Raw genomic sequence first — 16,977 nt, forward strand, 5'->3', positions numbered from 1 at the left:
ACCCTGCCCATAGTGGGTGAAAACGTGCTTTGGTGATGACGTTTCACTTCCTTATGTTACACAAGACATTTTACCAAGACAAATGGAACTCTTCATGGTCTGAATGGTTTAGTGGGGTCTGTCTCCAACATATCATTAACATTATATCCAAAAAGTTGGATTTCGGAACCTAATACATCCGATAATAAGCACCGGGCTCTGTCGCTCTGAGCGGTGCAGCGTTATCGCCAACATTTTTGAGGATTTGACATTTAGTGGCCATCATCTTCCAAGTTGTTTCCGCTGGTTGCAAAATTAGCATGATACGTGCTGAATTCAATATAAAAGAATTTGGAGGAAAAAAAGCTTAGGGTAGGCTCAGTGCTCCGTTGACATTTCACAGAGATATGCATGTTTTTGTGAGAAGTCTTGGAAAAAGAAACTTCACAGTAACATGAACAGCATATATTAAAATAGGAACATACTACACTGTACAAAAATATAAACTCAATATGCAACAATTTCAAGATTCAAGATTTTACTGAGTTATAGTTCATAAGGAAATCAGTCAATTGAAATACATTCATTAGACCCTAATCTGTGGATTTCACATGACTGGGAATACAGATATGCATCTGTTGGTCACAGATACCTTAAAAAAAGGTAGGGGCGTGGATCAGAACCAGTCAGTATCTGGTGTGACCACCTTTTGCCTCATGCAGCGCGACACATCTCCTTCACATAGAGTTGATCAGGCAGTTGATTGTGGCGTGTGGAATGTTGTCGCACTCCTCTTCAATGGCGAAGTTGCTTGATATTGGCGGGAACTGGAGCACGCTGTCGTACACGTCCATCCAGAGCATCCCAAACATGCTCAATGGGGGACATGTCTGGGCCATTATGTGTACAGATCCTTGTGACATGGGGCTGTGCATTATCATGCTGAAACATCAGGTGATGGTGGTGGATGAATGGCACATCAATGGGCCTCAGGATCTCTTCATGGTATCTCTGTGCATTCAAATTGCCAAAATGCAATTGTGTTCATTGTCTGTAGCTTATGCAACCCATATCATAACCCCACCACCACCATGGGGCACTCTGTTCACAATGTTGACATCAGCAAACCAGGATTCATCCATGAAGAGCACACTTCTACAACATGCCAGTGGCCATCGAAGGTGAGCATTTGTTCACTGAAGTCGGTTACGATGCTGAACTGCAGTTAGGTTAAGACTGGATGGACAACGAGCACGCATATAAGCTTCCCTAAGACGATTTCTGACCATTTTTGCAGAAATTATTCAGTTGTGCAAACCCACAGTTTCATCAGCTGTCCAAGTGGCTGGTCTCAGATGATCCCGCAGGTGAAGAAGCTGGATGTGGAGGTCCTGGGCCGGTGTGGTTACCCGTGGTCTGCGGTTGTGATGCCGGTTGGACGTACTGCAAAATTCTCTACAACAACGTTGGAGGCGGCTAATCGTAGAGAATTTAAAGTTAAATTCTCTGGCAACAACTCTGGTGGACATTCCTGCAGTCAGCATGTCAATTGCACACTCCCTCAAAACTTGAGACATCTGTGGCATGGTGTTGTGTGATAAAACTGCACATTTTAGAGTGGCCTTTTATTGTTCCCAGCACAAGATCAGCTTCTTGATATGCCACACCTGTCTGGTGGAAGGATTATCTTGGCAAAGGAGAAATGCTCATGAAAATAAACGGTAAAATGACAGTGAAAATAACAGTAGTAAGGCTACTGAGGATCTGAGGACCCATGCCAAATCTTTTCAGTCTCCTGAGGGGGAATAAGTTTTGACGTGTCCTCTTCACGACTGTCTTGGTGTGTTTGGACTATTCTAGTTTGTTGGTGATGTGGACACAAATGAACTTGAAGCTCTCAACCTGCTCCACTACAGCCCGTCGATGAGAATGGGGGTGTGCTCGGACCTCGTTTTCCTGTAGTCCACAATAATCTCCTTTGTCTTGATCACGTTGAGGGAGAGGTTGTTGTCCTTACACTACACGGTCAGGTCTATGACCTCCCTATAGGCTGTCTCGTCATTGTCGGTGATCAGGCCTACCACTGTTGTGTCATCTGCAAACTTAATGATGGTGTTGGAGTCGTGCCTGGCCATGCAGTTGTGGGTGAACAGGGAGTACAGGAGTGGACTGAGCACGGACCCCTGAGGGGCTCCAGTGTTGAGGATCAGTGTGGCAGGTGTGTTGCTACCTACCCTTATCACCTGGGGGCGGCCTGTCAGGAAGTCCAGGATCCAGTTGCAGAGGGAGGTGTTTAGCAGATCCTTAGCTTAGTGATGAGCTTTGAGGGCACTATGGTGTTGAACGCTGAGCTGTAGTCAATGAATAGCATTCTCACGTAGGTGTTCCTTTTGTCCAGGTGGGAAAGGGCAGTGTGGAGTGCAATAGAGATTGCATCATCTGTGGATCTGTTTGAGCGGTATGCAAATTGGACTGGGTCTCGGGTTTCTGGGATAATGGTGTTAATGTGAGCCATGACCAGTCTTTCAAAGCACTTCATGGCTGCGGACGTGAGTGCTACGGGTCTGTAGTCATTTAGGCAGGTTACCTTAGTGTTCTTGGGTACAGGGACTATGGTGGTCTGCTTGAAGCATGTTGGTATTACAGACTCAATCAGGGAAATGTTGAAAATGTCAGTGAAGACACCTGCCAGTTGGTCAGCACATGTCCAGAGCACAAGTCCTGGTAATCCATCTATCCCAGCGGCCTTGTGAATGTTGACCTGTTTAAAGAGAGCGTGATCACACAGTCGTCCGGAACAGCTGATGCTGTCATGCATGCCTCAGTGTTGCTTGCCTTGAAGCGAACATAGAATTGATTTAACTCGTCTGGTAGGCTCGTGTCACTGGGCAGCTCGCGACTGTGCTTCCCTTTGTAGTCTGTAATAGTTTGCAGGCCCTGCCACATCCGACGAGCGTTGGAGCCGGTGTAGTGCTATTCAATCTTAGTCCTGTATTGGCGCTTTGCCTGTTTGATGGTTCATCGGAGGGCATAGCAGGATTTCTTATAAGCTTCCGGGTTAGAGTCCCGCACCTTGAAAGCGGCCACTCTACCCTTTAGCTCAGTGCAAATGTTGCCTGTAATCCATGGCTTCTGGTTGGGGTATGTACGTACAGTCACTGTGGGGACAACGTCCTTGATGCACTTATTGATAAAGCCAGTGACTGATGTGATGTACTCCTCAATGCTGTCGGAAGAATCCCGGAACATATTCCAGTCTGTTTTAGCAAAACAGTCCTGTAGTTTAGCATCTGCTTCATCTGACCACTTTTTTTATTGATCTAGTCACTGGTGCTTCCTGCTTTAATTTTTGCTTGTAAGCAGGTATCAGGAGAATAGAATTATGGTCAGATTTGCCAAATGGAGTGCGAGGGAGCGCTTTGTATGCGTCTCTGTGTGTTGAGTTCAGGTGATCTAGAATTTTTTTCCCTCTGGTTGCGCATTTAACATGCTGATAAAAATGAGGAAAGTCTTGAGACTTCCTTAGATTTTGTGCACCAGCTGTTGTTTACAAATATACACAGACCGCCTCCCCTTGTTTTACCGGAGTGTGCTGTTCTATCTAGCCGGTACAGCGTATATCCCGCCAGCTGAACATTTTCCATTTCGTCATAATTCGGTGAAACATAAGATATTACAGTTTTTGATGTCACGTTGGTAGGATATTTGTGATCGTACCTCGTCTAATTTATTGTCCAATGATTGTACGTTGGCAAGGAATATTGATGGTAAGGGCAGATTTCCCACTCGCTGTCGGCGGATCCTTACGAGGCACCCCGCTCGGTGTTCTCTTTGCCTGCGTCTCTTTCTCTTGCCAATGACGGATTTCGGGTTTCTGAAGTACATCCTGTGCGTCCTGCTTGTTGAAGAAAAAATCATTGTCTAATCCGAGGTGAGTGATCACTGTCCTGATATCCAGAAGCATTTTTTTGCCGTAAGATACAGTGGCAGAAACATTATGTACGAAATAAGTTACAAATAACGCGAAAAAAACACATAATAGCACAATTGGTTAGGTGCCCGTAAAATGGCTGCCATTTCTTCCGGCGCCATCTTTCACATAATCATTTGAAAGAAATCAGCTTTTTGTGAGTATGGTTAACTTTTGAGATATTTTATTTCAGCTCAAGAAACATGGGACCAACACTTTACATGTCGCGTTTATATTTTTGTTTAGTGTCTATGTCATGTCTCAAAATCGATATCTATCTCACCTTTATATAGAAAGAGTGGGAGGCCCCGGTGCACAACTGAACAAGAGGACAAGTACATTAGAGTGTCTAGTTTGAGAAACAGACGCCTCAAAAGTCCTCAACTGGCAGCTTCATGAAATAGTACCCACAAAACAGCAGTCTCAACGTCAACAGTGAAGAGGCGACTCCGGGATGCTGGCATTCTAGGCAGAGTTGCAAAGAAAAAGCCATATCTCAGACTGGCCAATAAAAATAAAATATTAAAATGGGCAAAAGAACACAGACACTGGACAGAGGAACACTGCCTAGAAGGCCAGCATCCCGGAGTCGCCTCTTCACTGTTGACATTGAGACTGGTGTTTTGCGGGCCTTTTCACATAAAAGGCACTTTTCTTCTACCTGTTGCAACATGTGTGTTGATAAGAGTCTCTGTCACTGACATCTATCTCTTTTTTCTGTCTCCTTCAGGATTGAAGACCTACCTGATCTCAGGGAGGAAGGTGGAGCCGTGCCACTGTAGCTGTTCCCAGCTGGGCCTGGCTGGCCTGGAGCCTGGAGGGGACATCCACTGTGCCACACCCTGTGCCCACACCCCAGATGGACCCCCCAGAGCCCCCTCAGCCTGTGGCCTACCCCAGGGAGGGGCTTCCGACAGGGCCAAGGTGAGGACATGGTATTCTGCGGGGTAAAGGGGAGATGGGGGTCAGGTGTGTGCTCATTCCAATCTTTGGTGGTTTTCTAATGTGTAACTTGGATAGACATATTATTTGGTTGTAATAGCATACTGTACTTTGACTTCATTTAGTAAATGGTCATAGTGGAACAAATGTTCAGCTCAGTAGACATGTCTTCAGAACATAATTGTAGGGCCCTGTGTTTTGAGCAGTCATGTGACATGAGATTCTATCCTGTATTTTAAGCCTTATCCAGAAATTAAAATTACACCAACAATGTAAGGAATTGTTTGAGGATGGTGTTGGACCATTTGACCTAAAAAGTTAATCAAAGTTTAAATTAAGGTTAAAATCCAAGCATGTTACATAATTGCATAAAACACAGGAACCTAACTTAACAAGATGTTGACCGTTGAAGTCGGAAGTTTACATACACCTTAGCCAAATACATTTAAACTCAGTTTTTCACAATTCCTGACATTTAATCTTGGTAAAAATTCCCTGTCTTAGGTCAGTTAGGATCACCACTTTATTTTAAGAATGTGAAATGTCCGAATAATAGTAGAGAGAATGATTTATTTCAGCTTTTATTTCTTTTATCACATTCCCAGTGGGTCAGAAGTTTACATACACTCAATTAGTATTTTGGTAGCATTGCCTTTAAATTGTTTAACTTGGGTCAAATGTTTTGGGTAGCCTTCCACAAGCTTCCCACAATAAGTTGAGTGAATTTTGGCCCATTCCTCCTGACAGAGCTGGTGTAACAGAGTCAGGTTTGTAGGCCTCCTTGCTCGCACACACCTTTTCAGTTCTGCCCACAAATTTTCTATGGGATTGAGGTCAGGGCTTTGTGATGGCCACTCCAATACCTTGACTTTGTTGTCCTTAAGCCATTTTGCCACAAAGTATGGAAGTATGCTTGGGGTCATTGTACATTTGGAAGACCCATTTGTGAGCAAGCTTTAACTTCCTGACTGATGTCTTGAGATGTTGCTTCAATATATCCACATAATTGTCCTACCTCATGATGCCATCTATTTTGTGAAGTGCACCAGTCCCTCCTGCAGCAAAGCACCCCCACATGATGCTGCCACCCCCGTGCTTCACGGTTGGGATGGTGTTCTTCGGCATGCAAGCCTCCCCCTTTTTCCTCATAACATAACTATGGTCATTATGGCCAAACAGTTCTATATTTGTTTCATCAGACCAGAGGACATTTCTCCAAAAAGTACAATCTTTGTCCCCATGTGCAGTTGCAAACCGTAGTCTGGCTTTTTGATGGCGGTTTTGGAGCAGTGGCTTCTTCCTTGCTGAGCGGCCTTTCAGGTTATGTCGATATAGGACTCGTTTTACTGTGGATAAAGATACTTTTGTACCTGTTTCCTCCAGCATCTTCACAAGGTCTTTTGCTGTTGTTCTGGGATTGATTTGCACTTTTCACACCAAAGTACGTTCATCTCTAGGAGACAGAACGCGTCTCCTTCCTGAGCGGTATGAAGGCTGCGTGGTCCCATGGTGTTTATACTTGCGTACTATTGTTTGTACAGATGAATATGGTACCTTCAGGCGTTTAGAAATTGCTCCCAAGGATGAACCAGACTTGTGGAGGTCTACATTTTTTTTCTGAGGTCTTGGCTGATTTCTTTTGATTTTCCCATGATGTCAAGCAAAGAGGCACTGAGTTTGAAAGTAGGCCTTGAAATACATTCACAGGTACACCTCCAATTGACTCAAATGATCTCAATTAGCCTATCAGAAGCTTCTAAAGCATGACATCATTTTATGGAATTTTCCAAGCTGTTTAATGGCCCAGTCAACTTAGTGTATGTAAACTTCTGACCCACTGGAATTGTGATACAGTGAATTATAAATGAAATAATCTGTATGTAAACAATTGTTGTAAAAATTACTTGTGTCATGCACAAAGTCGATGTCCTAACCGACATGCCAAAACTATAGTTTGTTAACAAGAAATTTGTGGAGTGGTTGAAAAATTAGTTTTAATGACTCCAACCTAAGTGTATGTAAACTTACGACTTCAACTGTACATGTGGCTGACCCATGCTTATCCACAATGCATATAATGTAATATTCACCAACAGAGACAATTCTCTACTCTCTTACTGTTACTCGTGAAGTGTAGGAGTGTTGACCTGGGATCAGGTCCCCCCTGTCCAATTAGTCTTATTTATTAAGATCTAAAAGGCAAACCTGATCCTAGATCAGCAAGCCAACTCTGAATATGGGCCCATGAATGTGTAGATATTAGTATAAATCCGATGGTGGGTTTAGTGTCATGATGGAGTAATGAGGCTCCATATAGAGACAAGGTTCAGTGCATTCAGAAAGTATTCAGAGCCCTTGATTTTCCCCACATTTCGTTACGTTACAGCCTTATTCTAAAATGGATTAAATAAAACATGTTCCTCATCAATCTACACACAATACCCCATAATGACAAAGTGAAAACAGGTTTTTAGAATTTTTTGCAAATGTATTAAAAATAAAAAACTGATCGCATTTACATAAATATTCAGACCTTTTGCTATAAGACTCGAAATTGAGCTCAGGTGCATCTTGTTTCCATTGATCATCCTTGAGATGTTTCTACAACTTGATTGAAGTCATCCTGTGGTAAATTCAATTTATTGGACATGATTTGGAAAGGCACACACCTGTCTATATAAGGTCCCACAGTTGACAGTGCATGTCAGAGCAAAAACCAAGCCATGAGGTCGAAGGAATTGTCCGTAGAGCTCCGGGACAGGATTGTGTTGAGGCACAGCCTCCAAAACATTTCTGCAGAATTGAAGGTCCCCAAGAACACAGTGGCCTCCATCATTCTTAAATGGAAGAAGTTTGGAACCACCAAGACTCTTTCTAGAACTGGCCGCCCAACCAAACTGAGCAATCGGAGGAGAACGGCCTTGGTCAGGGAAGTGACCAAGAACCCGATGGTCTCTCTGACAGAGCTCCAGAGTTCCTCTGTGGAGATGAGAGAACCTTCCAGAAGGACAACCATCTCTGCAGCACTCCACCAATCAGGCATTTATGTAAGAGTGGCCAGACGGAAGCCACTCCTCAGTAAAAGGTACATGACAGCCCACTTGGAGTTTGCCAAAAGGCACCTAAAGGACTCTCAGACCATGAGAAACAAGATTCTCTGGTCTGATGAAATCAAGATTGAACTCTTTGGCCTGAATGCCAAGCGTCTGGAGGAAACCTGGCACCATCCCTACGGTGGTGGCAACAGCATCCTGTGGGGATGTTTTTCATCGGCAGGGACAGGGAGACTAGTCACAATCAAGGGAAAGATGAACGGAGCATTATACAGAGAGATCCTTGATGAAAACCTGCACCAGAACGCTCAGGACCTCAGACTGGGGCGAAGGTTCACCATCCAACAACACAATGACCCAAAGCACACAGCCAATATAACGTAGGAGTGGGTTCGGCTCTCCATCCAACCTGACAGAGCTTGAGAGGATCTGCAGAGAAGAATAGGAGAAACTCCCCAAATACAGGTGTGCCAAGCTTGTAGCGTCATACCCAAGAAGACTCGAGGCTGTAATCACTGCCAAAGGTGCTTTAACAAAGTGCTGAGTAAAGGGTCTGAATACTTATATAAATGTGATATATTCTAGAAACCTGTTTTTGCTTTGTCATTATGGGGTATTATGTGTAGATTGATGAGGGAAAAAACAATTTAATCCATTTTAGAATAAGGCCGTAACATAACAAATAGTGGGAAAAGTCAAGGGGTCTGAATACTTTCCGAATGCACTGTATATTTACTCTGCTGCTACACCTATATCCAGTATTCACTACTCTCCTCAGTCATACAGTACGCACACACACTTGCTTTATAGATACCAATTAGCCCCCACAGTTCCACTATAATCCTCCCGTACCACCACTACAGTCGTGGCCAAAAGTTTTGAGAATGACACAAATATTAATTGTCACAAAGTTTGCTGCTTCAGTGTCTTTAGATATTTTTGTCAGATGTTACTATGGAATACTGAAGTATAATTACAAGCATTTCATAAGTGTCAAAGGCTTTTATTGACAATTACATGAAGTTGATGCAAAGAGTCAATATTTGCAGTGTTGACCCTTCTTTTTCAAGACCTCTGCAATCCGCCCTGGCATGCTGTCAATCAACTTCTGAGCCACATCCCATTCTTGCCTAATCAATGCTTGGAGTTTGTCAGAATTTGAGAGAGACAAACCGTCACTTCATTGGCTCTCTCTCTCTCTCTCTCTCTCACACACTCACTCACACACACACACTTCACTGGTACAACCCCCCACTTCATTGGCTCTCTCTCTCTTACACACTCACTCACACTCACACACTTCACTAGGTTTAATGACGCCTCTTTGAAGCTGTGTCCTTTCTGTGGGCTTCTCATCCCTCTCAAACACTCACTGGTCCTCAGAGCCTGACTTGGCTGAGTGTGTGTGTGTGTGTGTGTGTGTGTGTGTGTGTGTGTGTGTGTGTGTGTGTGTGTGTGTGTGTGTGTGTGTGTGTGTGTGTGTGTGTGTGTGTGTGTGTGTGTGTGTGTGTGTGTGTGTGTGTGTGTGTGTCAGGCTGTGTGTGTGTGTGTGTGTGTCAGGCTGTGTGTGTCGCCCGAAAGTGAGCCAGTGTTCACAGTATCGTCTGGCTGTTTTAAGTCTGTAGGTGTATGGGTGCGCACATACACGCATATGTGTCTGCATCACGATGTTACCAAGTACTTTGAACAATCCTTTTATGGCCAGTGCCTAATCATCAGATGAGTGTATATTTGTCTCTGTCCATTCCTTCAGCCTACCCCAGCCATTTCTATGTCATCCACCTCTCCACCTCTCACCCGGGCCCTGTCTCTCATCCCTCTCTTCACCTCTCCTCCTCTCACCCGGGCCCTGTCTCTCATCCATCTCTCCACCTCTCCTCCTCTCACCCTGGCCCTGTCTCTCATCCCTCTCTCCACCTCTCCTCCTCTCACCCGGGCCCTGTCTCTCATCCTTCTCTTCACCTCTCCTCCTCTATCACCCTGTCTCTCATCCCTATCTCCTCCTCTATCACCCTGGCCTTGTCTCTCATCCCTCTCTTCACCTCTCCTCCTCTATCACCCTGGCCTTGTCTCTCATCCATCTATTCACCTCTCCTCCTCTCACCCTGTCTCTCATCCCTACCTCCACCTCTCCTCCTCTATCACCCTGGCCCTGTCTCTCATCCCTATCTCCTCCTCTATCACCCTGTCTCTCATCCCTACCTCCACCTCTCCTCCTCTATCACCCTGGCCTTGTCTTTCATCCCTCTCTTCACCTCTCCTCTATCACTCTGGCATTGTCTCTCATCCCTCTCTCCACCTCTCCTCCTCTCACCTGGGCCCTGTCTCTCATCCCTATCTACACCTCTCCTCCTCTATCACCCTGTCTCTCATCCCTCTCTCCACATATCCTCCTCTATCACCCTGTCTCTCATCCCTCTCTCCACCTCTCCTCCTCTATCACCCTGGCCCTGTCTCTCATCCCTCTCTCCACCTCTCCTCCTCTCACCCGGGCCATGTATCTCATCCATCTCTCCTCCTCTATCACTCTGGCCTTGTATCTCATCCCTTTCTCCACCTCTCCTCCTCTATCACTCTGGCCTTGTATCTCATCCCTTTCTCCACCTATCCTCCTCTATCACTCTGGCCTTGTCTCTCATCCCGCTCTCCACCTCTCCTCCTCTATCACCCGGTTTCTCATCCCTTTCTCCACCTCTCCTCCTCTATCACCCCATTTCTCATCCCTTTCTCCACCTCTCCTCCTCTATCACCCCGTTTCTCATCCCTCTCTCCACCTCTCCTCCTCTATCACCCTGTCTCTCACCCCTCTCTCCACCTCTCCTCCTCTATCACCCTGGCCCTGTCTCTCATCCCTCTCTCCACCTCTCCTCCTCTCACCCGGGCCATGTATCTCATCCATCTCTCCACATCTCCTCCTCTATCACTCTGGCCTTGTATCTCATCCCTTTCTCCACCTATCCTCCTCTATCACCCTGGCCTTGTCTCTCATCCCTCTCTTCACCTCTCCTCCTCTATCACCCTGGCCTTGTCTCTCATCCATCTATTCACCTCTCCTCCTCTCACCCTGTCTCTCATCCCTACCTCCACCTCTCCTCCTCTATCACCCTGGCCCTGTCTCTCATCCCTATCTCCTCCTCTATCACCCTATCTCCTCCTCTATCACCCTGTCTCTCATCCCTCTCTCCACCTCTCCTCCTCTATCACCCTGGCCATGTATCTCATCCATCTCTCCACCTCTCCTCCTCTATCACCCTGGCCCTGTCTCTCATCCCTCTCTCCACCTCTCCTCCTCTCACTCTGGCCTTGTCTCTCATCCCTCTCTCCACCTCTCCTCCTCTCACCTGGGCCCTGTCTCTCATCCCTCTCTCCACCTCTCCTCCTATCACCCTGGCCCTGTCTCTCTATAGGGCTGCTATTGTGGTTGGTATTGTATCCATTGAATCTGATTGTGTATCATTGTGATTCTAATTAGTGGTAAAATGCTGAAGTGCTGAGTTCGTGCTCTCTCTCGCTCGATCTCTCTCTCGCTCTCTCTCTCAATGGGTCCATTTCTCATAATCTTTTATTGTCTGTTTCTCTCCCTGTCTCACTCTCTCTGCCCTCTGTCTGTCTCTCTCTCTCTCTCTCTCTCTTTGTCCTGTTTCTGTCAAACTGTTTTTCTCTCATTCATTATTTATCTCCGTTATCTCTCTTCAGCCTCAATTTACTCATTCTTTACCTCTCTCTCCTTCCCCACTCTCTCTCCCTCTCCCTCCCTTCCTCTCTCTCCATTCCTCTCTCTACCCCAACCTCTACCCCCCCTCTCTCCCTTCCTTCCTCTTTCTCCCTAGCTTTCTCGCTCTCCACCCCCCCCCCCAAATTAAAATTAGAATAGAGTAATAGTGAACTATGAAATAACATATATGGAATCAAGTAGTAAGCAAAAACATGTTATGTATTTTAGATTTGAGATTCTTCAAAGTAGCCACCCTTTGCCTTGATGACACTTTGCATTCTCTCAACCAGCTTCACCTGGAATGCTTTTCCAACGGTATTGAAGGAGTTCTCACATATGCTGAGCACTTGTTGGCTGATTTTCCTTCACTCTGCGGTGCAACTCATCCCAAACCATCTCAGTTGGGTTGAGGTCGGGTGATTGTGGAGGCCAGGTCATCTGATGCAGCACGCCATCAATCTCCTTCTTGGTCAAATAGCCCTTACACAGCCTGGAGGTGTGTTGGGTCATTGTCCTTTTGAAAAACAAATGATAGTCCCACTAAGCGCAAACCAGATGGGATGACGTATCACTGCCGAATGCTGTGGTAGCCATGCTGGTTAAGTGTACCTTGATTTCTAAATAAATCCCTGACAGTGTCACCAGCAAAGCACCATCACACCTCCTCCATGCTTCACGGTGGGAACCACACATTCGGAGATCATCCGTTCACCTACTCTGCGTCTCACAAAGACACAGAGGTTGGAACCAAAAACCAAAGGACAGATTTCCACCGGCCTAATGTCCATTGTTCGTGTTTCTAGGCCCAAGCAAGTCTCTTCTTCTTATTGGTGTCCTTTAGTAAAGGCGGCAGGTAGCCTAGTGGTTGCTGGATGCGCGTTGGGCCAGTAACCGAAAGGTTGCTGGATCGAATCCCCGAGCTGACAAGGTAAAAATCTGCTGTTCTGCCCCTGAACAAGGCAGTTAACCCACTGTTCCCTGGTAGGCCATCACTGTAAATAAGAATTTGTTCTTAACTGACATAAGAACATGATTTAAGACATGAAGGTCAGTCAATGTGGAAGATTTCAAGGACTTTGAAAGTTTCTTCAATTGCAGTCACAAAAACCATCAAGCGCTATGATGAAACTGGCTCTCATGAGTACCGCCACAGGAAAGGAAGACCCAGCGGTACCTCTGCTGCAGAGGATAAGTTCATTAGAGTTACCCACCTCAAAAATAGCTTATTCTTGCCATAATATGGACTTGGTCTTTTACCAAATAGGGGTATCTTCTGTATACCACCCCTACCATGTCACAACACAACTGATTGGCTCAAATGCATTAAGAAGGAAAGAAATTCCACAAATTAATTAACAAAGCACACCTGTTAATTGAAATGCATTCCAGGTGACTACCTCATGAAGCTGGTTGAGAGAATGTCAAGAGTGTGAAAAGCTGTCATCAAGGCAAAGGGTGGCTACTTTGAAGAATCTCAAATCTCAAATATATTTTGATTTGTTAAACACTTTTTTTGCTTACTACATGATTCCAGATGTGTTATTTCGTAGTTTTGATGTCTTCACTATTATTCTACAATGTAGAAAATAGTAAAAATAAAGAAAAACCTTGAATGAGTAGGTGTGTCTTTTGACTGGTACTGTATAAACTCAGCAAACGAAGAAATGTACTCTCACTGACAACAACTTAACATGTGTAAATATGTGTATGAACATAACAAGATTCAACAACTGAGACATAAACTGAACAAGTTCCACCGACATGTGACTAACAGCAATGGAATAATGTGTCCCTGAACAAAGGGGGGTTCAAAATCAAAAGTAACAGTCAGTATCTGGTGTGGCCACCAGCTGCATTAAGTACTGCAGTGCATCTCCTCCTCATGGACTGCACCAGATTTGCCAGTTCTTGCTGTGAGATGTTACCCCACTCTTCCACCAAGGCACCTGCAAGTTCCCGGACATTTCTGGGGGGAATGGCCCTAGCCCTCACCCTCCGATCCAACAGGTCCCAGACGTGCTCAGTGGGATTGAGATCCAGGCTCTTCGCTGGCCATGGCAGAACACTGACATTCCTGTCTTGCAGGAAATCACGCACAGAACTAGCAGTATGGCTGGTAGCATTGTCATTCTGGAGGGTCATGTCAGGATGAGCCTGCAGGAAGGGTACCACATGAGGGAGGAGGATGTCTTCCCTGTAACGCACAGCGTTGAGATTGCCTGCAATGACAACAAGCTCAGTCCGATGATGCTGTGACACACTGCCCCAGACCATGACGGACCCTCCACCTCCAAATCGATCCCGCTCCAGAGTACAGGCCTCGGTGTAACGCTCATTCCTTCGACGATAAACGCGAATCCGACCATCACCCCTGGTGAAACAAAACCGCGACTCGTCGGAAAAGAGCACTTTTTGCCAGTCCTGTCTGCTCCAGCGACGGTGGGTTTGTGCCCATAGGCAACGTTGTTGCCGGTGATGTCTGGTGAGGACCTGCCTTACAACAGGCCTACAAGTTCTCAGTCCAGCCTCTCTCAGCCTATTGCGGACAGTTTGAGCACTGATGGAGGGATTGTGCCTTCCTGGTGTAGCTCGGGCAGTTGTTGTTGCCATCCTGTACCTGTCCTGCAGGTGTGATGTTCGGATGTACCGATCCTGTGCAGGTGTTGTTACACATGGTCTGCCACTGCGAGGGCGGTCAGCTGTCCGTCCTGTCTCCCTATAGCGCTGTCTTATGCGTCTCACAGTACGGAAATTGCAATGTATTGCCCTGGCCACATCTGCATTCCTCATGCCTCCTTGCAGCATGCCTAAGGCATGATCACGCAGATGAGCAGGGACCCTGGGCATCTTTCTTTTGGTGTTTTTCAGAGTCAGTAGAAAGGCCTCCTTAGTGTCCTAAGTTTTCATAACTGTGACCTTAATTGCCTACCGTCTGTAAGCTGTTAGTGTCTTAACGACCGTTCCACTGGTGCATGTTCATTAGTTGTTTATGGTTCATTGAACAAGCATGGGAAACAGTGTTTAAACTCTTTACAAAAAAGATATGTGAAGTTATTTGGATTTTTACGAATTATCTTTGAAAGACAAGGTCCTGAAAAAGTGACGTTTCTTGTTTTGCTGAGTTTATATATATATATATATCATTGTTAGTAAGGATTGTGCTTTGTTGAGTTTGAACCAAATGGGTGTTACCCTTTTTGATCTGCTTTAGTGAAAGGTCCGTTTATACCATCAATCCTCCCGAGTCACTACCCTGTTTTAGGTTTTTATGTTTGAATGATGGAAGTAACATTTCCCTATAGCCTGGAGGACATTGAGTATCTATGACACCATGTTTCTAGAATAATTATTATGTCAAGACTTTGGTATTGTTAAGAATATTTGGGTTTGTGGTTTTACAGTGAATGTGTAAACTACAGTATAAGAATTTGTCAATACTAGGAGTGAAGAAACTGTAAATTATATAAATAGACAAATACCTCTCTTTCTCTCCTTCTCTCCAGTCTCCCTGTCTCTCCTGCAGTGCGGCTGTAGTTCCAGAGGAGGATCAGGTTCTGGAGAAGGGCACGGTGCAGAACGGTTGCCATGACGATCACACAACCAATAGCAGCAAGGTTTGCCTCACCTTACCTCACTCTAGTGAACGTTTGACCTTTGAACCTAGCCGTGACCTTTACTCATCCCAACCTGACTTCACTTAAATCCAACCCCAGTTCATAAAACCAGGCTTAGTGTTATCATATTTTATTTCTGAAGTCATATTTATATCGCCATACTATACATGATGGAATGACGTGACAAGAACAAGCCTGACATAACTTTATAGAACCTAGCCAAACGGAAATGTCTTGATTCATTTGGATTTACTAACTAAGTCACTAATCACTCTTATCCAAGACCTCAGGTATAACCCTTCTCACTCTCCTCTTTCTGTTTCCGCACGCACGCACGCACGCACGCACGCACGCACGCACGCACGCACGCACGCACGCACGCACGCACGCACGCACGCACACACACACACACACACACAAACACACAGCTTCTCACTAGCCTCTCTCCTCTCAACTCCACCAGGACACCGCATCTCTCAAATGTCCCTCCCAGGCCCCCGTAGGCCGCAGCCCTAAGGCCCTGAACGGTCTGCTGAGCCCCAGGCTGGAGGAGCCCCTGACCAACAGCCAAACGTCCCTGTGTGAGATGCTCCAGGAGAAGGAGAAGAAGTGGGGTGGAGGGGCCATGGGGATGGACCACTCTGCTCTCATCCCCCTGCGCTCCAAGAACTTCAGAGAGAGGAGCGACGCTCACTTTGTAGATGTTATCAAAGAGGACAGGTGAGGGGATGGATGGATGTTACACAAACTGATCTGGAACCGGGCTTGATGGATGTGGTGGTGCTTTTTGGGGAGTTGGCAGAACAGCACTAATAGATCTGAGACCAGGCTAAGGGAATCAAAGGATAAGATTCTGATCGCTGAAGGCTGAACTGTTATGTAAGAAGCAGACCCACATGTATCTTTCATGTGGTATCAATGTCTGTTTTGGTACAGTGTGTCTATTTACAATGTGCTTTATAGAACTAGTGTTACAGAAATTCCCTTCCTTACCCTAAAATCCCCAGTTGTATAGAAATCTGGGTTGGAGGATCTGGATTTCCTGCTTATTCCCCCCGATTCTGGGAACTCTCCAACTGGGATAGAAAAGATATATATAATATTTTTCTAATGTTTTGAGGTAGTTACCAGAATTTTGCAATCCTATATAGAACACACACTGCGGTATGATCTGCTGCGTGCTATTTTGTTTGTAGTGATCCTTACGCTTCTGCCCACTGAATAAGCACCTGGGTCATGTTCATTCGACACCAAATGGAAGAAAACAGACATGATACAGTTGATGGTCTATCTGGACTTGTCCAGTAAGAAAAGCTCATTTTCCATTGTAAAATGTTTTTCCATTGCAAAATGCCTTATGAACACGGACGGCCCTGGTGGTATGATAGGTTGGTGTAACTCTCTCCCCGCCAAGTCTGTCTTCTCTATACTGACTGACTGACGTCTGTTGATCTGTCCATCTCCCAGTCTGATGAAGGACTACTTTTTCAAGCCTCCCATCAACAAGCTGAGCCACACCTTCCTGGACAGAACCCTGGAGTCTGCCTACAGGACTAGTTACCAGGAAGAGGTGTGTATCCCTCTCTGTCTGTTACTCTGTCTCTCTGTCTGCATGTGTCTGTCTGTCTGTTTACTTCCCTGCGTCTCTCTGTCCCTCTTTTCTGTCTGTCTTGCTATCTGCCTCTCCCTGTCAACACGTCCTCC

General features: G+C 45.6%; 1 protein-coding gene across 1 annotated transcript in view; it reads left to right on the forward strand.

Annotated features, from left to right (window-relative positions):
• LOC120044084 (adenylate cyclase type 9-like) overlaps positions 1-16,977 on the forward strand; it is an 89,976-nt gene that overhangs the window by 63,451 nt on the left and 9,548 nt on the right. The window contains exons 3-6 of the mRNA XM_038988672.1: positions 4,680-4,873; positions 15,163-15,273; positions 15,737-15,993; positions 16,741-16,843. Of these exons, the coding sequence (XP_038844600.1) occupies positions 4,680-4,873; positions 15,163-15,273; positions 15,737-15,993; positions 16,741-16,843 (665 nt within the window). The remainder of the gene's footprint in view (positions 1-4,679; positions 4,874-15,162; positions 15,274-15,736; positions 15,994-16,740; positions 16,844-16,977) is intronic.

The sequence above is a fragment of the Salvelinus namaycush genome, chromosome 3, assembly GCF_016432855.1.
Source record: "Salvelinus namaycush isolate Seneca chromosome 3, SaNama_1.0, whole genome shotgun sequence".
NCBI classification, from domain to species: Eukaryota; Metazoa; Chordata; class Actinopteri; order Salmoniformes; family Salmonidae; genus Salvelinus; species Salvelinus namaycush.